The sequence below is a fragment of the Arvicola amphibius genome, chromosome 13 (genome assembly GCF_903992535.2).
Source record: "Arvicola amphibius chromosome 13, mArvAmp1.2, whole genome shotgun sequence".
In the NCBI taxonomy this organism is placed as follows: Eukaryota; Metazoa; Chordata; class Mammalia; order Rodentia; family Cricetidae; genus Arvicola; species Arvicola amphibius.
The window spans coordinates 40,101,878-40,124,384 of NC_052059.1; the positions used below are offsets into that span (position 1 = coordinate 40,101,878).

Here is a 22,507-nt window from a genome sequence, read left to right on the forward strand (position 1 = left end):
TTATAAATTGCTCTGCATTAAGTGTGTGTAAGTTTCTGTCTCTTTGTTTTGTGCTGGCACACTACCAAGCACAAGTAAGTTAATAATGGGATATTTCTTACCAAATTCCATTCCTTGTAACATAGCCCAGGTTTGGCAAGACTTCTGCAGAGGATTTTTCCACTATATACACCTGATCACAGATGTTTTCACTCCCTGTTTGTATTGGGAGAATAAAAAAGCCAGCGACACAAAAGTGACATTGTGCTCCTCGCAGAGCACAGCCTGGGTTTGCGGGCTTTGTCTTCAGTTCTGGTCCTGATCTTTATAGCCATGTTAAGGTCTTCGTGCCCCAGAGTAGCTCTCTGGAAATGAGGTGAACACTTGCTCTGAGTTCATTGCAGAAATTCCTTTCCACTTACAGTCGTTCCCAGAGTTTGTTCTGTGGTCCCAAGTGAGCAAGTTCTAGATTGCGTTTATTTTCCCAACTAGACCAATAAAAACACATTAAAACATTGCTGTTTCATCAATAAGCAACTCACTACATTGCCTGTATATAATATAGGAGATGGGAGAAAAAGTGTGTGTACACACACACACACACACAGAGAGAGAGAGAGAGAGAGAGAGAGAGAGAGAGAGAGAGAGAGAGAGAGAGAGAGAGAGAGAGAGAGAATATTCTGGATCTGGGGAATAATTGTCCTCATCACCACCAGCACCATGTAGCTGTGACATCACTAACAAGTCTTTCTGCAGCCCTTGTAGCAGGTAGGTGTGAGGCAGGAGCACGCTCTTCCCCCAGGTCACACTGGGAGTGATGGAGTGAGGGGGTCCCTGCTTTGGCGGGCATAGGTTGCTGAGCACTTTGACCCTGTTATCTTGCATTCCGTGCTCTGCAGAGCTATTTCATGAACCTGAAAGTTCATTTTTCAGGGAGCAGCCTAAGTATGGAAACATGAAAAAGAAACCCTTTGTCTTTGCAATGCTGCTATAGTTCCCCCTTTAGCCTTCACACTGTAAGCTTGTGCATTTGCTTCTCATTTTTTCCAGAAGATTTTCTTTTTTTTATTTTTTTGAGACAAGGTCCCACTATGTAGCCCTGGCTGACCTGGAACTTGAGGCCAGTGAGACTTCAGATTCACCCAGATCCGCCTGCCTCTGTCTTCTGAATGCTGGGATTAAAGGCGTACATGACCGTGCCCAGCCCCCATGATTATTTTTAATTAAAGATGATGGGTGTGTGTATGTGTGTGTGATCCTTCCAGTTTTTGTTTATATTATCTGTTGATCCTTTATCTTCTACTTCACTCATTTCTGGTCTGATCTATCGTTTCCTTCATTCTGTTTTGCCTACAGGTGTTTTCATTTTCTAAGCCTAAGCTTCCTTGCTGCGGGATATATGATAACACCACAAACCCCAAGTTTGCGTTTGTGTTCATTAAATAAAATCGACCAGGAAGTGGAGCTAGCAACTGGTTGGTAGAAAGTAATCATAGAGAGTCGGAGGGAGTCTGGCAGACGGATAGAGAGGCGCCCAGGAAGTAGTAGGAGGGACTTTGAGCATGGCCGTATTGCTTGGTTTGTCAGCGAGGAGGGAAGCTCTTTTTGGAGATGTTGGTGAAGAGGGAGGGTCATCTAGTTGCGCCCCCCAACCTCTCAGAGCTAGCAGGTTTTCACCCCAGCCTCTTACTCCCGAGCCTTATTAAAAAATAGAATGGTAGAGATTTAATTAAAAGCTCTATTTGATGGCAGTGGCAGGAGGTAGACCTGGTGGGTAGAGCCACAGTGACGGAAACAGCTGTACATACAGCTGTAGCTTCTGTGCTGAGATAAAACAACACGTCCTGCCTCAGTGCCCCATGCTGGCTTATAGTCTCGTCCCCCTGTAAGCTCCTTCAAGGCGTGGGTGCCCGTAGCTTTGGGTGGATGCTTATTTTTATGTGTATATTTTAGTTTCTGGTACTACACAAACTACAAAGACAATGAACGTAAAATGATTGTGATTTAGTTATTGATGCTTCAGTCTGAGATTGGGAAACTGTAAATTTGGGTCACTGGTGTGGATAGTACGTTCTGAACAGAGCATGTGACGGAAGAAACCAAAACGCTATTCACGCCATGAGCCAGAAAGCAAAGAAACAGACAGAAGGGGGCTCTCGTCCAGAACGCGCCCCAAGTGACCCAAGAGTACAGCAAAAGGCTCCACCGACCTTCTCAAGACCAATAGCTCTTCCTTTCCCGAGACCACCACCCCAGGTGCCCGAGCCTTTAACGCATGAGCTTTGGGGGGGGGGGACAGTGTCTAAATTGTAATATGCATTAATTTTTTAAATCACGCTTAAATCTTTTGTACTTTCTAGCATTACTCTGACCAACAAGCTTTATGTTTCTATGTCCTTGCTTTAGGTTACCTTTTAAAATTAATTTTAATTTGTCTTACTCTTTCAGGGAGTTTTTCCAGTTTGTAGATTCTTTAGATGGGTCAAGATTTGCTTTCTAGCCTGTGCAGTTACTTCTATGACTAATCCGTCTATGCTTGCTGGGAAAAAAATAATATATACATGTAAAGACAGTTGTGGGTGACATTTTAATAGGTGTTTACATATCTTCCACTGTAACACACGGTGTGTGTGTGTGTGTGTGTGTGTGTGTGTGTAGCTGGTGTGCTAATGAGACTTTCATTGCTGTGTTTAAATGAGCAGGACAAGGGTGGAAAGCATCCTCTTTTGACTCAGAGTTCCTGAAGCTTGAGAGGCCCCTGCTGGGGAGGAAGTGGCAGAGCAGGGCTGCTCTCTTCAGAGCAGCCAGGAAGCAGCTGGAGGGGATATCAGCGCTAAAGGGCTTCCTCCTCCTGCTCTTCTCCACCCCCCCCCTTCCCCAGCCTGTGAGTTGCTGTCTTCTCCATCCAACCCAGCACTCATTCAGATTTCTATCAGCACATGAAAGAGTTGTACCATGGTGAGCTCATCGCTCTGGGCTGTAAGTGGGGAAACTCTTCCCTGGAGGGTGTGCATCTTTTTCCTTTTGGAGCAAGTATCCCCAGGACTGTGAAGACCCTGTTGCCTGAAGGTAGGTGGTGGGGCAGGACCAAAGAGTGACCCCTGTGCTCTGAGGGGAGTCCGTTAGCCTTCTTCCATTGGCCGGTATTTGAATGAGAGCCCTACAGGGAGGAGTTGACGCAGAACAGTTTTGAGTGCTGTCCCTTGTGTAGGTGATGACTGTGGTGAGACCCTGGTGACCTCAGCCAGGATGTGCCCTGGAAAGCAGCCTAACTTCAGTGGGGTGACCACTGAGTGTCTGACAGCAGCGCTGACATCTGCAGCCCTTATATAGAACCTGTGGAGCTTGCCAGGCATCCTTTATCACCATTCTATGTAAAGGCCGATTCTCCGCTTTATTCCGTGGGAGTCATTAAGCTTTTATGCGTAGATCTTCAGAAACCCCATAGGCAGGCTCTGCAGCTTTTACTACTGTAGAAAAAGCACGATCATAGTTGAAATAGGATGTGGCTGATTGTGGCTCAGATGATGTTGCCTGGTCTGTTAAGGATGAAGCTCAAGGGTTCCTTATGCCTTTCACAGTTTCTGAGCGCTTAACACAGATTCATGAGTGGAAAAAGAACTCAGGTAGGTGTCAAAAATAATGGAATTCTGTTAGGTAATGTTGCCAGCACCATTTTCCTTCCATGGCCTCAATCACTCTTTCCTGTTGACTTTTCGGCCTTTTTCTGTTTCTTCTCCGTTCCCGCATCTAGCCACCCTTTCTCTCCCTGCACTTATTCAAAGCCAAAGTTTCCCAAAGTTTTGCTCCTTACAGCATCTTCAAGACCTGTCTCACAAATCCCAAGTTTATTCTTCATCTTTTTGGCTCCTTTGAACACCGTTCCTCACTTCCTCCTTTGCCTGTCGTCTAGGTCCTCTTGAGTGTCCCATTTATACCTCAAAATCCAGCAGAAGATAAACTAAGTGTCGAGGTTTGAATATGTTTGAGTACTTGCTCCCCTGTTCCTGAGGCTGTTTGGGAAGGCTTAGAAGGTATGGACTTGCTGGAGGAAGCCTGTCACTGGGGGCGGGCTTTGAGGTTTTAAAAGCCACGGGCAATTCCTGGTTAGCTCTCTCTGCTTCCTATTTGTGGTTGGAGATGTGCGTTCTCAGCTGCCTGCTGCCTGCTACTTCCTCTCTGACATCACGGACCATTAAACCTCTGGAACCATAAGCCAAAGAAGTCCTTTCTTTATGTTGCTTTCCTTGTGGTGTTTTACCAAAACCATAGAATCGTAACCAAGACCAAGACTGTGCCCATTCTGTGTGTCTCTTGGCTTCTTTCCCGTTTATGCTTTTTCTCTTCTCCATCACCTCTACCTGAGGTCTCAGGATTAGTTTGACCCCTTTCCTTCATGCCTTTTTGCACTAATCATTAGTGACCAGTGCAGCATTTTATTGTCTCCTACTGGAAAATCTGTGCCTTTCTCCTGCTGTCTTCTTGGATTTCTTTTGCTGTTCTTATTCCAGAATGAATGTATGGAGGGATGACCCACAAGCTTTGGTAATCTGTTGCAGAGAAGGCTGTTGGATATCAAGAGCTTGCTCTCTTCTCCCTACCCCCCAGAAACACACTTTCCCTATAAACACGTGCAAACGTATAACCACATCCCAGTGTTATTGGTTCTGAAAATGTTTGATAGATTAACCATTTTTGGTGATGCTGTTACTGAGTTCTCTTTGATGATCCTTTTGATTTTAACCATTTGTTTCCATTTTAAAGGAAGATTTCAAACAGTAGGTTTTTTTTATTTTTTATTTTTTATTTTTATTTTTTTATTTTTTGGTTTTTCGAGACAGGGTTTCTCTGCAGCTTTTAGAGCCTGTCCTGGAGCTAGTAGTTTTTTTTTTTTTTAATAATGAATACCGTCCTCTTTGAATTTAAGAACTCTTAGACATAAGGAGAAAAATTACGTGAGGTGGAGGCATTATCTAATTGAACTGGACATTGCTTAGCAGTGGTTGCTGTCCAGCTGGGGTGTAACAATATGGAATATTTTAAGCAGTGAGTTATTTATACTCAAGAGGAGATTGATGGTGTGTTATTGTGGGAAACCAGTGCAGTTGTGGTACCCATATATGGTACAGGCATGCACAGCTGAACGGCTGTGCAGCAGCTACTGCAGAATTGGGCTGACTTCTGAGGAGTGGCTTGCAAGGTTCATTCTGGGGGACTGGCTTTGATAGAGTTCTCCTTTCAAACCAAGTCATTAACTTTCTTAAAAATGCCTTTTACATGCGTGGACATGAAATGAATGGGCATAGTTTTTAAGAACACAGTTCAAGTTTTAATTGAAATGACCATTGTGTGTTTCTAGTTTTAAGGAGTTTTAAGTTTGCAAATGAGGGCCATACACAATTGCTTTCAAAGTGAGGTTTAAACTTGGACTTCCAGACTGGATGTGTGCATTTAACTTTAATTAAATCCTGGCTTTGGGCTGAGGTTAGTGCACGGAAGTAGCACTTGTGAGACCCTGGGTTGAAGTCCCAACGCTAGTAAGAAAATAAACTTTCAGATTGAAGAAATTACGTAATGTATTACCTTTGCTCTACAATTAAGCATAAAGATAGTCTCTATTTGATTTTTGCTTTATAGCATAGGAGAAAAGTGCATCAAAAATACCAGAGGTAACTCAAAGGCAGGCTTGTGTAGTTAATTGTGGAGACACATTCCTGGGAATGAAGGACATGGGGTTGGGGGTGTTGTGATGAATGGGGAAGTCTTCATTCATTAAAGGAAGCTAGGGTGAGACCCTTTGCCCTGGGGGCTTTTCCGGAAGGAGGAAGCAGGAAAAGGAAGTGGTTCTCTGTGGATGTTGTTCACTGCCTTGTGTGTATGAAAACTAGCAGGTGTCGTATGTAAAGCAGAAGACAAGCCATGCTGCTTTTAGCGGGATGCGAACAAATTTCACACCAAAGAATAAAAATAGAATCAGGTGAGGTATCCTGTAAAAAAAAAGGAAACTGGCTAAAGTAACTGCTGCTTCCTGCAGGTCAGATGCCCAGCGCAGCAGACAGTAACAATTGAGTCCAGCACAGGCTGTACTAGTTGAGCAGTAAGTAGAGATGTGTACGCCTTCTCTCTGCTGAGAGCAGCTGAGGTTGAGCCTGGTGTGGCCACACTGAAACCAGCCCTGTGGCTGTTAAGGCCTCAGGTGTTTTCTTATCAGTTCTGTGAAGGTTAATGATTTCACCTTGCTGTTTCCGAGACTGTCTGGAGACCTGAAGACGTCCCAGGATCCCTGTTTTGTTTGAGAAAGGCTGCTGGAGTCAGGGAAGATTATGGAGAAGAGCTCCCTGTGGAAGCCTGCCCTAGTCCTGACTGACTAAACACGGGACTTGACTCTCCTCAGCAGGTCTTTAAATGATTACATTTATTTTTGCCCAGCTCAAGGGTCTCCAGTGATGTCACCCCTGCCTTGCTTATGACGTCTTGCTGGTCAGTTCTTAAAAGCAGCTGGGATGTTAGTAGTTAAGGACAATAAACCGAACTAGCTCAGCACACTTCTGCTCTTTTGTTAACTTTCCTTTGTAAACCGTGTGAGTAGTGGGAGATGAATGGCTGCCTTAAATTCGGATTTAGTGTTTGTCTGGTACTTCCGCATCTAGAATCTTATGCTAGGTAGCTCTTTTACAAATGGTTTTTCATGTACTCATTTGTGTGTTTATATGTGCATGCGTATGCACGTGTGCCCTCCGTCCGTCCGTCCGTCCATCCGTGTGTGTGTGTGTGTGTGTGTGTGTGTGTGTACATGTGTGGAGTCACTTTTCTCTTTTGCTAATGGGTGCTGGGGTGTAAGTACAGACAGTGTTGGTGATGAGCTTCTTTACCTGCTGAGCTGTCTTACCAGGTAGATCTTACTAGTGTATTTTTTTGTCCAACCAAACCAGAGAGGCTAAATAGAGATTATCTAAAGCTGTAGAAATGGATGTTTTGGCAAAAGTGGGATTTGAATTCCTGTCTTTGGGTTCTAGAATTGGTGAGCATTCTACCCAGTAGTAAAAAGGTCATAGTAGATAAATTGTGGTAAACATTTAGTTATTTATTCATTCATTTATTTTGGCTTTTCGAGACAGGGTTTCTGTGTGTGATTCTGCCCGCCCTGGAACTCACTCTGTAGCCCAGGCTGGCCTTGAACTCACAGAAATCCACCTGTCTTTACCTCCCCAGGACTAGGACTAAGGGCATGCGTCACTACTGCCTGGTGATAAACATTTTTTCTATAAGTTATTTCTGAGTCAGTTCTGTATCTTTATTAAGTGAAGACACATACACATCTATATCCTGTAGAATTCGGGGAAATAATATTGTTCCCTGATAGTGAAATCACATAGAATATTACACATCTGTGTTTTTGCTTATTTCAAGAAAAATAACTTAAAATATTCAACAAAAAGTAATTAATTCAGCCACTCAAAATGGACACTGATAAGTCCTTTAGTCAAAATACATATAACTAATGCTCTCTGAAAATAACCCATCAAAAAATGTCTCGGCCTGTGAATCCTTTAATTTAGGAACAAAGGGTGGGGTGCAGGTTTTTGAAAACTCTTCCTGGGGATTTAGGCAACAAACAAACAGAGCCAGAGATGGTCTTGAACTCTGTTACTTAGTCTTATGATAACAAACGCTTGAGGAGTTACTCAGCTGAGAAAGACAAAAGTGAGATCAAAGGACCCAGTGAAAGCCAAGCCTCGGTCCCTCTCTGGTCTCCTTGTCCTTGTCTTCCCAGGCAGGGCAGGGACAGCGGCAGGAGGAGGTAGGCATGGCTCTCCAGAGGTGATGACAGGAATCTCAGGCCACCACAGTTGAACCTGCCTGTTATCAACACAACAAGCCCTTTTCACTACAAGTCAACTCTTTAATAAAATGTGACCGAAATAAACAACAATAAATAAAATTAGCTTTTAGACAGGCCTCACTGGTTAGAGTTGAGACTAAATGTTGGCCTTATCAGGTACCCTGTGAGCTTATTCTTAAACATTCTTTCCATGAAGGATCTGTTTATAGCCTGGAGGCTTTATAGGAAGCAAGTGGGGAGTGGGGGAGGGGATGGGGCCCTTGTGGCTTGCCTGGGAGAAATAGCTAGTGGCCTCAGGAAGCTAGGGCTGCTGACCTCTGGTGGATGTGGGGCTAGAGGAGACAGTTGCCCTTCCCCTCCGTCAATAGTTCTCTGGGGGACCATGGGTCTTTGTTACCCATGTGCATTGCTTTCGACTGTCAAGAAACTGCACATACCTTGTAACACAATACATGAACTGATGCTGAAGGAACAGGTGGGTGGCGTGGAAGGAACACGCCCCTGCCTGTGGCATGCTTTTAACATGACTAAATCACTAACCCTGTGGATTTGAGGCGTGATAAGCAGCTTTTAGTGAAAAAACAAAATCAATCCCACCAGAAGAGGCCATGAGTGCTTTTTATAAACTTGGATTTTTTTTTTTTTTAAACGTGTATGTATGTGTGGATGTCCTGTCTTTGGTCAGAAAAAGGGTAATCCTAAAGTTGGAGTTAAAGGTGGTGGTGAGCCACCTGGCATGGCTCCTCTGGAAGAGCAGCAGGCCCATGAAAAGACTGAGCCATCTCTGCAGCGTCCAGAAGCTTAGCCTGTGTTCTGCCTCAAGCTAGCAGTTGGCCTCAAACAACTCCCGGGAGGATGATCCCGAAGAGCAGCGCCTTCTTAGCCTCGTGTTTGGTGCTGTGGTAATGACCCTGTCGCTTGTGGCACCGGCCTGGTTAGGTGCCTGCATCCAGTGGTGAGACCTGTAACAGTATTGGAAAGATTTCAGTGTGAATCGGAAAGTAGGAATTTCTGGAAATATCCATCTTCCCCTGTTAAGTCAAAAATAAAAAGAAGGGCAGCTCCGCTGGCGCAAAGAAATCCAATTAGGTCAAATCAAGCCAAATCAAAATGCCCATGGTTTTATTAAGTACAGCACTCTTGGGTAGCCGAGGGCATGGCGTGGAGACAGGACAGTAGGGAGCCCATGCAAACCCGGAACCATGTGTTTTTCCCCTGGGAGCACACTTAAATACCCTGTGGGAGTGGTCCTGGGATTTAGAATCCAGAGCAGTGCAACTCCCAGGCCAGCGGGGCTAGGATGGATACCAGGGGCTGGGGGCTACACTCCAGACTTAACACCTCTCTCCCCCATAATCCTCTCTTCAGCAGGAGGTTGAGATATACTTCCATGCTAAGGGAATTGCCTTGTTAATTTTCTTTTGGGCCCGTCCTCACTTGTGAAATAGGATGTTTATAAAGTGTTCTGCTTGTTTAGTTTTGGTTGTGAGACTAGCCTTTTTAAGGGCTGAGCCCTCTCTCCAGCCCCTGTTCTGCTCTTTGAGACCAGGTCTCACTCTGTAACCTGGGTGTCCCCTCCTAAGTGTCAGATTATAGGTGTGTGCCACCGTGCCCAGTTGACACATTTATAAATATTTCACAATCACAAATTATGTTGTGAATTATTTACTCGTCACCTTTTAATAACCAAGTTCTCTTTTATAGAGGTGATGGCTACAGCGCCCTTCTCAGAGCTCGAGAAAAGCCCGCAGAGCCCCAAGGGGACCCCTTATCCAACCAGTTTCCTTAACCGGTCCTTTCTAGGTGGGAGAGGGCTGTGGGAGGACTGAGAGAAGGCTGGTGGCCACTCCCTTTATCGTTAGAGCCTGGAAGAATGTCATAGTCTGTTTTTCTAACAGGTCAGAGGGGGCCCCAACCTTCTCTCTCCTGCTGGACCTTTATGGGAAAGTGCCTCTGCCCACTTATGGAAATAGCTTTCTTGCAGGTCTGGGCCATGGGAGAAATTGCTGATGTGCTCTTTCTCACCCCAATAGTTAGCTGGGCAGTACTGCCTGCAGTAGGAGTCATACTGAGGTGTTGGTTAAGGGAGGGCCTTGATTAGATAGGCGCTTAGCACAGCGCCTGCTTTTTCTGAGCCCATAGGTTAGAGACGCCCTTTGGTGCGCCGGATTCCTTCCCCTTGCTGTATACAGGGGAGGTAGAATCTGATTATCAAAGCTCTTGTAGGAATTTCAGAAAATATTGCAAACTGTGACTTCCAGATATTTTTGCCTGTAAATATGCATGCGCGGGGCATGGCACTGAAATGTTACGCCTGTGGGCACAGACGCATGGAAGTTTTTTAACAGTCTTACCCACACACCATTGGCTTCATTTGCAGAATAATGGGGAAAGAAAATCAGAAGACTGTAACCCATCTATCTGTCTCTGTGGTTGGTGGCAGGACAGAAGCGATTTGTGCAGGGGAGGAGGCCGAACTAAAGGACTGACAGGGATGTGTGGAGGGGCAACAGGTTTCTTTCATTGACTCTTTCTCTGAGTTAGAAAACTAAACACCCGGCAGTAGGAAGTTCAGAGACTTCTGTATGTTCTCTTCATGCAGAGAGGAGCAAAACCCCCTTCAGACTTTGTCCGCTACTCTGGGAAGCTGAAGCCCTCTGGCTTCCAGGCATCCTTTTGCCTTTTCCTCAGCCCCCTTGTAGGTACTCAAGCTGACTGCAGTTGTAGCCGCTCTTGTTTTAAACAGTGTGCAGCTGAGTCAAGCATCGGAACTCCACCCACTGACTTATAGGTTGCAGCAATTCTCTCCTGACCAACAGTGACTCGCCTTTGAGAAGCCACACCCGTCCACATGGATATCTCTTACTTTTCACCCCCAGCACCTCTTTCCCTCTTCAGCTTAAAATGAATGTTAGAACATCTCCGGTGCTGGAGAGATGGCTCAGTGCTGTGCTTCCAGAGGGTCCAGGGTCAGTTCCCAGCATCCACATGGTGGTTTGCAGCCTTCCAGTACTGGGGGATCCGAAGTTCTTTCCGGGCCCCTGCACTCATGCGGTACATGTTCTTGGGCAAAACATTCGTAAACATTTAAAAAAGAAATCTAGCAGCAAATTCAAAACGACCAAGCAGTGCCTTTGGAGTATTATTGTTCCTGTCTGACTGAATTTCCTGCACCTGTCGGGAGAGGACAGTGACATCACTCAGTGGTCTGTCCAAGTAACAAAGCAATCGAGAAAATAACTTTCAAAGACGAAAGGTTTGCGCTGTCTTTCTTTTAGAAGTTCCATCTAGTCTGTAGACACCATTGTTTTTGTGCCTATTGTGAGGCGGTACATCACGGCAAGAGCAGCATTGTGTTCTTAGGAGGAGGTGTGCTTTGTTTGTTTGTTTTGAGACAGGGTTTCTCTGTGTAGCCTGGCTGTCCTGGAACTCACTACATAGATCAGACTGACCTCAAAATCACAGCCATCTGCCTGCTTCTGCCTCCTGAGTGCTGGGATTAAAGGCGTGCGTCACCACTGCCTAAGCTGATGGTGGGCTTTTAAGAGGCATCCTGTTGCTCTGGACCTTTGGGGACTGCCTGAGCTGTAGTGGCCCCTGCTCCCCTTGGTCTTGGTTTGAGGGAAAGGTTGTCCTTCAGTCTCCTTCTGTCCTGTTCAAGGAGCTCCATGGTACTCTACTGTGCAAAGTCCACCTCCTGCAGAGGGCCCGTGTGTGTGTGTGTGTGTGTGTGTGTGTGTGTGTGTGTGTGTGTGTGTGTGATGCATGCCCAGGACTAGGGGAGAGTTGTGAGCTGCAGAGTGGTGATTTGGTATGCATAACAGTGAAGTGATTGTGCCTGGTGCCTAGCATCTTCCCGTCCTTAAGCAGTGGTCATTTGTTCATGGAAACCTTCCAGTCAGTCCGTCACTGATCCTGAAATATGTGACAGACAGTTGTTGGACATTAGACTCACCCGACTCTGCTTCAGGACCCCAGAGCCTATTTTCTCTGTCAGATTCCATTTTTTTTTTTCAGAATTACAAATTTCTTTTCTTTTAAAAAATTTATGGTAATTTAAAAAAATTGGAAATAGTTTTTTACACAATATGTTTTGACTATAGTCTTCCTTCCCTCAGCTGCTTCCAGATCCTTCTTACCTCCCCACACCTAAATCCATGCCCTTTCTTGTTCTTTCTCTTTAGAAAACAAATAGGCTTCTAAAAAAATAAATAAGTAAAAAATAAAAAAATAAGATAAAAACCAACAAATGCACAGGCAAAAATAAACAAAAAACAACACAAGCCGAAGAAAAAGCACAAGAAACTCATGTAGACACAGAAACACACACATTCACATATATAGAATGCCTTAAAAATCCCAAACTGGAAACCATAATATATGAGCAAAATACCTGTAAGATTAAAAAGAAAAATTGTTTAGGCTAAGCATTATGAGACCAAAAAAGAAAAGAAAATAAAAGGACTTCCAGAAACATTCTTCATGTCATTTTGTGTTGGCCTTCTACTGTTGGGCATGAGACCTTCCTTAAAAGTGGTTTGAACATCCATTGAGACTCCATTGGAGATTGTTAATTTTTCTGTTGCAAGCAGTTATCAATTGGAGAGAGTTTCTGGGTTGGGGTGGGGGCTTGTGTCTACTTCCCCGCTTACTACTGGGACCCCATCTGGCTTAGACTTGTCCAGGCCCTGTGCATGCTGCCATGGTCTCAGAAGTCCTCTGTGTGTCAGGCCTGTTTCCTTGGTATCTTCCACCCCCTCTGGCTCTTGCGATCCTTCTGCCTCCTCTTCCGTGGGGTTCCCTGAGCCCTGACCGGAAGGAGTTGATGTTGACATCAAATTCAGGACAGAATGTTCCAGAGTCTCTCACTCTCTGCACAGTGTCCAGTTGTGGGTCTCTGGCTTTGTTCCCGTCTGCTGCAAGAGGAAGCCTCCATGATTGTGGCTGAGCAAGGCGCTGATCTCTGAGTGCAGCGGAAGGTTGTTAGGAACCGCTGTATCGCTACAGTCCTTCAGCAAAACAACTTGGTTTTCCCCCAGGTTCATGGCTTATCAGGTATCAGGTTGTTGGCCACTGGAGCAGTATAGTGTCTGTGTTCCCTCTCTGAGTGGGCCTTAAATCCACTCAGGTAGGGGTTGGTCACTCCCCGAACTTTTGTACTTCTGCTGTACCAGTGTATATTGCCCACAGGTCACCACTGTAGACTGAAGGTTTTATAGCTGGGTTGGTTTTGACTTTGTTCTTTTGGTAGCATGCAGAGTACTCTCCAGTACCATAGCACTAGGTAGCAGGGGTGAAGGCTCTAGGCAGGCATCAACTCAGCTTCTCCGTGTTCAGTGAGTCATGTCGGTGTTATCTCCAGCAATTGGCCTTACTCTCAGTAGCCTTGGAAATAGCCTGGCTTGGCTATGGGTTTCCCCGGGCTCCTATGCCCAGTAACTCAAATGAGATGTAATCTCTTCCTGACACTGAAAGTTTCCCTTGGTGGCTAGAGATGTTTTGTTGTAGCTTTGTCTCCTGGCCATTTGGTGGTTCCATTTAGATTTCTGTCACATTAGTGTATATTTTAAGAAGCTTCTACTGCAGTATATTTTTATATGACCCCTCAAATGGCCCTTAGTGTTAGCTGTTACCCCTCCCACTTTCCCTCCCATATTCCACTTTTCCTTTTCCTCCCTGTTTGATGTTCCTGTTCCATCCCCACCCCCCAGTCAATATGCATTATTTCCCTTTCCTAGGGAGATCCTCCTTTCTCCATAGTCCCTTACTCTATACCTAACTACTGTGGTTATATGGACTGTATTCTGCCTATCGAAGACTTAATAGCTAACATCCCCATATATGCAAACACATACCATATTTGTTCTTTTGGGCTTGGGATACTTCATTCAGAATGATTTTTTTTACTAGCTCTGTCCATCTACGTGCGGATTTCCTGATTTTATTTTTATTTTTAAACATCTGAGTAATAGTCCATTGTGTAAATGTACCACATTTTCATCATTCCTCCCTCTGTTGAGGGACAGCTAGGTAGTTTCCACTTTCTGGCTATTATGAATGGAGTAGCAGTGAACATGGTTGAGCAAGTCATTGTGGTAGGATGAAGCCTCCTTTGAGAATATGCCCAAGAGTGGTCTAGCTGGTTCTTGGGATAGATCAATTCCCATCCTCCTGAAGAAGTGCCATACTGCTTTTCTTCATGGCTCTCCAAGTATGCAGCCCCACCAGCAGTGGGTGAGCAGTCCCCTTACTCTCTGTATCCTTGCCAGCATGACCTGTCGTTTGTTTTTGCCAATCTTGGCCATTCTGGTTGGTGTAAGATGAAATCTCAATGTAGTTGCCAAATTGCACTTTGATATTTGTTATTCAATCTTGTCTGTCCACTCCTCCATTCTTTTTTAATGTGTTTTTTTTTTCTTGTGCCCTTAATAATTTGAGTGATTTCGGAGACAGAAGCATTAGAGTTTATACGTTTATAAAATATCTTCTCATGTTCACAGCTGGGCATGGTGCTTCTGGCTGTGAGGCAGAGGCAGAAGATCTTATGTTTAAAGCCAGCTTAGTTTGTGGAGTGATGCCGGGTCCGCCAGGGTTACATAGAGAGCCCCTATCTCAAATAACCCAGAGAAAAATGCACTTGCCAGCCAGAGAACCTGCTCACAGGCAGCATCATGAAGTGGCCTTTCTGTTTACATGTGTTCTTGTTGTATTGTCTTTACAGCCGCAATCAGCTGTCTGCCCTGCCCGCCTGCCTGTGTGGTCTGCCTCTCAAAGTCTTAATCGCGAGTAACAACAAGCTGGGATCACTGCCTGAAGAGATAGGTCAGCTCAAACAGTTAATGGAGTTGGTATGTTATTGATTTCTAAGACGCTCTTCTTTGCTCACTGATCATAACCGTTAAAGGTCTTCCGAAAAAACTTGGTTGTAGATGGGCAGGGAGAAGGCTATAACCATCCTTTCCCATCACTATAACAAATACCCGAGATTGGGAATTTTATAAAGCAGGTTGTTTAGATCGCAGTGCTGGAGGCTGAAAGTTCAAGACCAAGCTGGCCTTATCTGTTTGACCTCTGCTGATGAGTTTCCTCATCTACAGCTGATAGCATCATGGTGGGAGTGCATGAGCCAGGGAGAGAGCAAGTGGCTAGACAGGGAGCCAGGCAGAGGGAGGGACCAGTTTTATGCCTTTATAATGGTCCACAGTCATTGGCCCTTACTGGGATCCCGCAAGCGCTGTGTTAACCCTGTATAAGGAACTGGTCTGATCACCTCCTGCTAGGCTCCCTCCTTAGAGGATCCCCTACCTCCTACCACCACCAGACTGAAGACTTAAGATTCCAGTGTGTGAGCCCCTGGGGCCAACATGGAAACTACAGCAGGCGCCTATCCTTTGGAGGCAGTGTGTGATAAAGTCATTAAATAAGGAGACGTGGTAGTGGCAGCCATGCAGTGCTGGGTTATGGGTCCCGAAGTCCTATGGATCACACCTGAATTTTACAGGCCTTGCAGTTTTGAAGTTGGCAGGTTGTGGCATCATAGTGACATAATTTTTTTGCGGATCGCATTTACATCCAAAAAAAGTATGGTCAAGTCAGAAAAAGATCTCTACTATCTAAGATAGGAAGCCATACCTAATGACGTCAAAGAACAGAAATAGCTGTGATTCTGTATGGAGTTTGGCATATGTGGAACAGCGCTGTCTCCAATCCTGGGTATACGCTGTGGGTCCATTATGCTGCGAGCCGATCTTGGCCAGGGTGTCCCTTCATCCCAGGTCCTGCCCCACACCTTAGTACTGTCACAGTCCTGTCTCCCCCAGACCCACAAACTACAGAATGTCAGAGCCCCGGCAGATTGTAGAAGCAGTGTCATCCAGGCTCTTGACCTCTTGATCAAAAGATGGTACCCAGGCCAGTGAGACAATGATATATGGAAATTCACCGCTCATGGGAATTTGAGCTGAAACACCATCATCATTGGCACTGACCAGCAGACATCCAAAGCAAACAAAAAAAATGAGGTTTAAATGTAGTGGTGGCCATGTTTAAACAGTTAAAAGAAACAAGAGAAAGTCCTTTCTGTGATATTATATTTAACTCCAAAGAGGCAGTTATGATCCCTGTATGTATGACAGAAAGCTATTGAGATCTGTCTGTCTGTACCCTTCTGTTTGTACTGAGCCCTTCCTACCAAGTCCAGTGTGCGTCTTTCAGGGGTCAGTTGCCACACATAGGATCAGCCGCACACTGGGTCTCATTGCTACCAAGGCTGGGCCATCACTTTCCTATGACAGCTCTGTGGCCTCACTGTGTTAAGTTCTGTTGTCCTTGGGTCTGGGCAAGGATACTTTTAGTAAAAAGCATTTTCGAGAGGATGCAGTCAGTTGGCTTAGTGGGTAAAAGTAGTTGTCACCAAGCCTGATAACTTGAGTTCAAATCCCTTGGACCTGCATGGTGGAAGGAGAGAACCAGCTTCCACAGTTGTCCTCTGACCTCTACATGTGCACTGTGGCATTAAAAAACCACAACATTTATTTATGAAGTAGGTGAAATTTACTGACAGATTTTACTTAACCACAAAAGGGTGATGTGGCCTGCCTTGGTTAAGGTCATACACTAAAATTAGATTAATTTTCCTTTCATTCTCAATTATCTTTGATTTAGTTTTATTTATTTATATATTTATTTAGCTTAAAATAGTAGTGTTGCTATAGCTAACCACGTCAGGTCAGGTTATTTTTAGTTATCAATTGGGAAGGAGTTCCCTGGAGAGCTAGATGTCATATTTGAACAGGAGGCTTTTGTTTTTGTAGTTACAGATTACCAATTTGTTTTTTTTTTTTTTTTAAAAAAAAGTAAAGTTGGGCACTCCCTGAGCATTCAGAAAACTCAACCATTTAAGGCTTGAGTGCGGAGGAAACCGCTCAGCCCCCGGACTCTCAGCATTGTTTGCTGGCTGTTTTGGAAAGGCTGTTTCCAAAAATTTTCACATCAGAGTGTTTGGAGTAGACTCATGCCCACTTCTCTTAAGTGTGGACGAACGTTCCAGAGTTCGTGTGCACTTTAGGAACAGAGACCACACACTTCAGCCTTCAGAAGGAACACAGTGGTTCCTTCTTCTGTTTGCAAGGAAATCAAGCTGCAAAATGTCATCTTAGCCTTTCCATCACATCGCGATACCCCTGAGTCTTAAGACAAACAGTGCCCCATGTCAGCCGTTGCCTTGCACAGCCACCACCTAGCATAGCCCACACCCTGCACAGCCAACACCCTGCACAGCCAGTCTCTTGTACTTCCACCTTGATTCAGTCACTGGTGCATTTATGGAATCCTAACTGGTCCTTTTAGGTTCACTAATGATATTAGTAATCTAGAATATTCAGAACTCCTTGCCCACTCTAAATGGTTTCCTCACCGTCTCTTGCAGCAGAGATACTGTATATATGTGAGTGCTGCTTTGTGGGGAAGGGGAAGTGAGAAAACTAACATTTGCTCAGCATCCACTTCTATCAGGCTGCCGTCTAGTACATCATTTCATAAAGCCTCAGAACCGAGGAAGGCATGTTTTACGTGTTACAGTCGAGAGCTGCTTTTGAAGCTGTTTACCAAAGGGGATGGAGGTTTGTGTGTGATTAAAGTCCATGCCAGGCTTGAGCTCAGTGCTACAGCACTTGCTTAGCATGTGTGCCTCTCTAGCTTACATTCCCAGAACTACAAAGATAGTGTCTTATTTAGGGTTTCTATTGCTGTGACCAACACCATGACCAAAAAAAAAACTCATGGGGAGGAAAGGGTTTCCTTGGCTTACACTTCAGCATTGCCGTTTATCACTGAAGGAAATCATCATAGGAGCTCAAGCAGAGCAGGATCCTGGAGGCAGGAGCTGATGCAGAGGCCATGGAGGGGTGCTGCTTGTTGGTTTGTTTCCCACGGCTTGCTCAGCCTACCTTCTTATGGAACCCAGTACTAACAGCCCAGGGATGGCACCACCTACCATAGGCTGGGCCTTCCTCCAGTGATCACTAAATGAGAAAATGCCTTACAGATGGATCTCATGGAGGCATTTCCTCAACTGAGGCTCCTTCCTCTGATGACACTAGCTTGTGTCAAGTTGATATAGATAGATATATAGATAGGTCAACGTAGGTCAGTAGGTAGGTTGTTAGGTAGGTAGATGGATGTGTGTGTGTATCTCTATATATAACATATTAGTATTATATAATATATTAGATATTGTTGATAGGTGGATGGTAGGTGACATATAGTCTAAAGCCCAAGGCAGTCCCTCTCTACCTAGACTGTAGATGAGCGACTACTTTAGAAGGACTGTTTTCTTCTTCTGGAACTCCAGAGTTTGGTTTGCTGTGACATTCTTATTAAAGCTGTGGCAAGCATGACTTGCAAGTGAGCAGGGGGCATTCTCCTGATGACTGTGGGCAGATGGACATGTTTGAACGTTTCCTAGCTATAGAGCCAGGTCAGGTTCTGGGGATCTGTAGACGTTTCAGCTAAATCCCATTTAACTCATTCAAACATTTCAAACTTACTGAAAACAAGGTGTGTGTGTGGGGGGGGTATAGTATGTGCATGTATGTATATACACATGGTAAGATCTGTCTGTGCGTGTACATGGGGAGGTCGGAGAAGGATGTTTGATATTCTCCATAACTCTCTGCTATATTCCCACGAGACAGGATCTTCCATAGACACCAGAACTTGCTATTTTTCGGCAGGCCCCAGCTGTCCACTCTCAGCCTTTCACCCCAGTGCGGGAGTTGACAGGTACACTGTCATGCCTGGCCTTTAGATTGGTGCTGGAGATGAGACTCTGGTCCCTCCTGCTGCACCTGCTCCTCCGAAGCCATCCCTCCAGCCCCTCTGCCTTATTTTCTGAGCTGGGCCCTCTCAGTGAACCTGAGCTAGACTGGCCGGCCAGCCTCGGGAATCCTCTGATCTCTGCCGACCAGGGCTTGGATTACAGGCAGCTGATTCTGTGCCCAGATTTTTACATGATTGCTGGAGGTGCAGACTCAATGCTCCTACCAGGCTGAGTCATCTCTGAAGACATGGTTCTTTTTTTCTGTGCAGTCTGGCTAAATGATGAGGTGTGTTTGGTGAGCAGCGCTATGTAAATGCCACACGTGGCAGCCGTGAAGCATACCAGCAAACATGCTAACGGTTTGAACACGCATACTAAGAGCTCAGTAAAGTTGGGGCCTTTTATGGACGACACGTTTGCCAAAGGCTCGGGAGCTCCCCACTGCTAAGTGGCTTGCTGGCCGTGTTCGCTTTTTCTTGGTTCTGTTATCATCCACTCCCTCACCACGTGAGCATCCTGTTGTCCATGCAAAAGAACCCAAGGCCTGATTTGGAAACCTGCCTTTATACGCCTACCAGGCTGGCCACAGTCATTCTGGCTGGAAGATATGTTTCCAAGCCCTACCTACACACACAGTCTTTTAAATTCTCTTTTTATGAACTGTTTGGTTTGTGTTGGGAATCTGGAGCTAAAGGGCGGACGACAGACTTCTGAATAGAGTCCTCCCCCATTATTTTATTCCTAATGCTCCTGCCTCTGAGGTAGGTGTGGGATTGTGTGGCAATACACCTGCTGTAACATTTATCCATTAGCGGTCTCTGGAAATGTCTTGGACCTCTCTGGTTCCTATGGAAACCCAGGAGTTGCTCAGGGCTCTGCTGTGGCTTCCATTTCTGCCTATTTCCTTATCAAGTACAGGACATGAAGCATGCGTCTGTGGTATACGCAGAGAGTCCTGAGGTGAAGTGTCGCCTTAGAGAGACAAGGGTGTTAGGAGATCGTTTATCACATCAAAGGTCGCCTGGAAGGGTTCGAGTTTAAATTAATGTACAGTATTTCTTTTCCTTTTTTTCACGTTCTGACTGTAGGCTGAGGGTTGTTTTATTACTGACATCACTGATTCCTTTATTTCTTGATAGTCAGTCAGTGGATCCTCCTGGTGCTGAGAGGAAATTAGGATTACTTAACACTCATTTATTTACTTGTTTGTTTGTTTGGCGTGTGCAAGTCAGGAAACTTGGGGAAGTGAGTGCCCTCCTGCCGCCATGTGGTTTCCAGGGGCCAGGGACTGAGCTGAAGTCAGCAGTCTTGGCTGTCGGTGCCTTTTACAGACGGATGCTCTCGGTGCTCGGGTGCTCGTTGCTCCTTGTCTGTGAGCTCGCTGAGTGAGGCATACAAAAGGCATCTCTGCAGAAGGCCATGGCTCCGTGATGGCTGGAGACTGCCGATAATTTGCTTTCCCACCAGCTACATAGAAACCTGACTTTCTCATAGACCTTCCTCTGCTGCTCCGTTGACAAGTGTGGTCTAACATTGTTAGAGTCTAGTCATTGTTAGACTCTAAGTCAGAGAGTTGGACTGGGTAGTCCATGAAAAGCTTATGTTTGAGTATTAATATTGTTATAATTAGATTTGCTTTTCTATTCGTGGAGAATCAGGTCGGTAAATATCTGTAACTGTTGCCTATGATCCTTGCGCTGTACAGTTGTGATGTTATAACATTGAGCGTACGGTGATTTCACTGATGCTCAGCTTAGTTATTCTCTGAAACATAGTAGCTTGGGGCTAATAGAACATTCAGAAGGAATTAATTTGAATATTTTAGTAAGTAAATGAATGCGGAATTTACAGTCTGATAATTTTCACTAATTGCAGTAAGGCAGTGCTACTTATTTTTAATTTATTTTTTAAGTATTGTCTTTTCAAAATAATCTTTAAAAAGCCCTAGGCCTTATTTAGGCTAAATGTTCTAGAGAATGAGGCCATTCTAGAAATATTGCTTGTGCATTTTTAAAACCAAAACATCCCCAGACATGTAGACTATTATCTCTTTTTCCTCCTCCTCCTTCAGCTAATTAGACATAATTACCCATGGGGTTTATTTTTAATGATGATATTCATAACCTCTTTAAAATTTGGTTAGGTTCAGTGGCTCCTGGGGAATAGGACTTGCCCTTTTTTACCATATTGAGTGTACAGCGGTGGACAGCCCGTCTCTCCCTTATGTAATAGATTTGCTTGGGAATTTTCTGCTTACTGTTTTATTGGGAGATATAACTAGTAGGAATATAGAATATCATTAACATAGCCGACTTCAAAATCTGCACAGGCTGCTGGCCCCTGTGCTTACACTTGTCCACAGGCTTCCTGTCTCTTAGGTGGAAAAGTCAGGTGCTTTTGGGGTGCAGCATTATTTTATATGGAGTAAGTGGGTGCTGTGTCTACCAGCATGTTTAAATACAGCCTGCAGGAGTTGGTTTTGCTCCTAAGGCCATAGCATTAGAGGTGTGTGCTGGGAGGACTCACCTGGCTTTAGGGATCCAGCATTCTTCCATGCTAATTAACTGGGAGCGGTTGACACGGGGCAAGATATATATATAGTTTTCCCTAAGAATGGAGCAAGGCTGAGTTTGATCTCAGGACAGGGCATCCTGTGAGTGTGTCGCCTAAATGTGTAGGTTATCCTTTAGCTTCTCGTTTCCCATTCATGTTTTAAAATCATATTCGTTACATCTTTGAAACTTGTGGGGATTGTTGATTTCACACTGAGACAGATTTCCACAAACAGTGGCGCTCACTTATAAGATTACAGAAACTTACTTTGTAGTTCAGTACCACACGTCCTCCTCCCCATAGATAGAAAATAATCCCCACAGATTCTTCCCCACAACCCTGCCTCCACCTCTGACCTCAGTGCTCCCTGCACCAGGCCTGTCTAGAGTCTGGAGGACATTGTTCCGATGTGACACCCGTCTCCGGCATACCTGGGTTCCATGCTTGTGAGGGCTGTAGTAAACCAGAGTGGAATGGGCCCACTGTGGATTCATAACTTAGGTGAGGCATGGAGAGATCCAGTTTGCACAGGAAGGATTTGTTTTTGGACCCTGTGGCTGATCAGAATTAGGTCATGGCCAGGCCTAATTCTGATTTTACTTTCTTATCTATTTTTGTTTCTGGTTCATTTGTGTTTCTGCAGATGTACTGGTAGAGGTTTGTTATTCTTGCTTTGTTAATTTGTCTTCAACACTAGAGGTGTGTGTGACTTTTGTGGATCAGGAGAAGGGCAGCATCCTGAGGATGCTGTGACCCTGACCCCTCTCACCCTGCTTCCCCACTCCGATGACGACAGGAGAGTGCAATGTGTCACTGACTCCATGCACACCATTTTCATAGACTGGGGCTTCCTATTCTTGTACCAGAGGTGATAATTGTGCCTCTGTGAGGAAGTGTCCACTGTGCAGGCTTGTGACTGACGAGGCTCACCTGAGGGCTTGGAGATATAGCGGCAAAGCTAGAAAATAGGGATCTCTGATTGACATAGCCCTGGTTGAAAAGAGATCCTGGCTGTGGGGTTGAAGTAGTGAGCAAGGGATTGATTGACTGGTTAGTGATGCATCGTCTAGTCTGAAGGAAAGTGAAATGGGGATTGTGTAACAAGGCCTTGGTGATCTCTAAAGAGAAAGCATGTTTTGCAGGTTCATAAGTAACATGGGCTATTAATGACTAGACCTCACTAGGATAATTCTCAGCCTGCGTTTGTTTTTGGTTCTGTAGTAGCCACTGGAACCCGCATGGAAATTGAGGGATATGTTAAAACATTCTGGGGTCCCAGCTGCAAGGCAGAAGGAGCCCACAGTATTATGGGA

At 45.0% G+C, this 22,507-nt stretch overlaps 1 protein-coding gene across 1 annotated transcript in view; it reads left to right on the top strand.

Moving 5' to 3' along the window:
* Lrch1 (leucine rich repeats and calponin homology domain containing 1) overlaps window positions 1-22,507 on the top strand; it is a 185,543-nt gene that overhangs the window by 87,035 nt on the left and 76,001 nt on the right. The window contains exon 3 of the mRNA XM_038310017.1: window positions 14,544-14,670. Within this exon, the coding sequence (XP_038165945.1) occupies window positions 14,544-14,670 (127 nt within the window). The remainder of the gene's footprint in view (window positions 1-14,543; window positions 14,671-22,507) is intronic.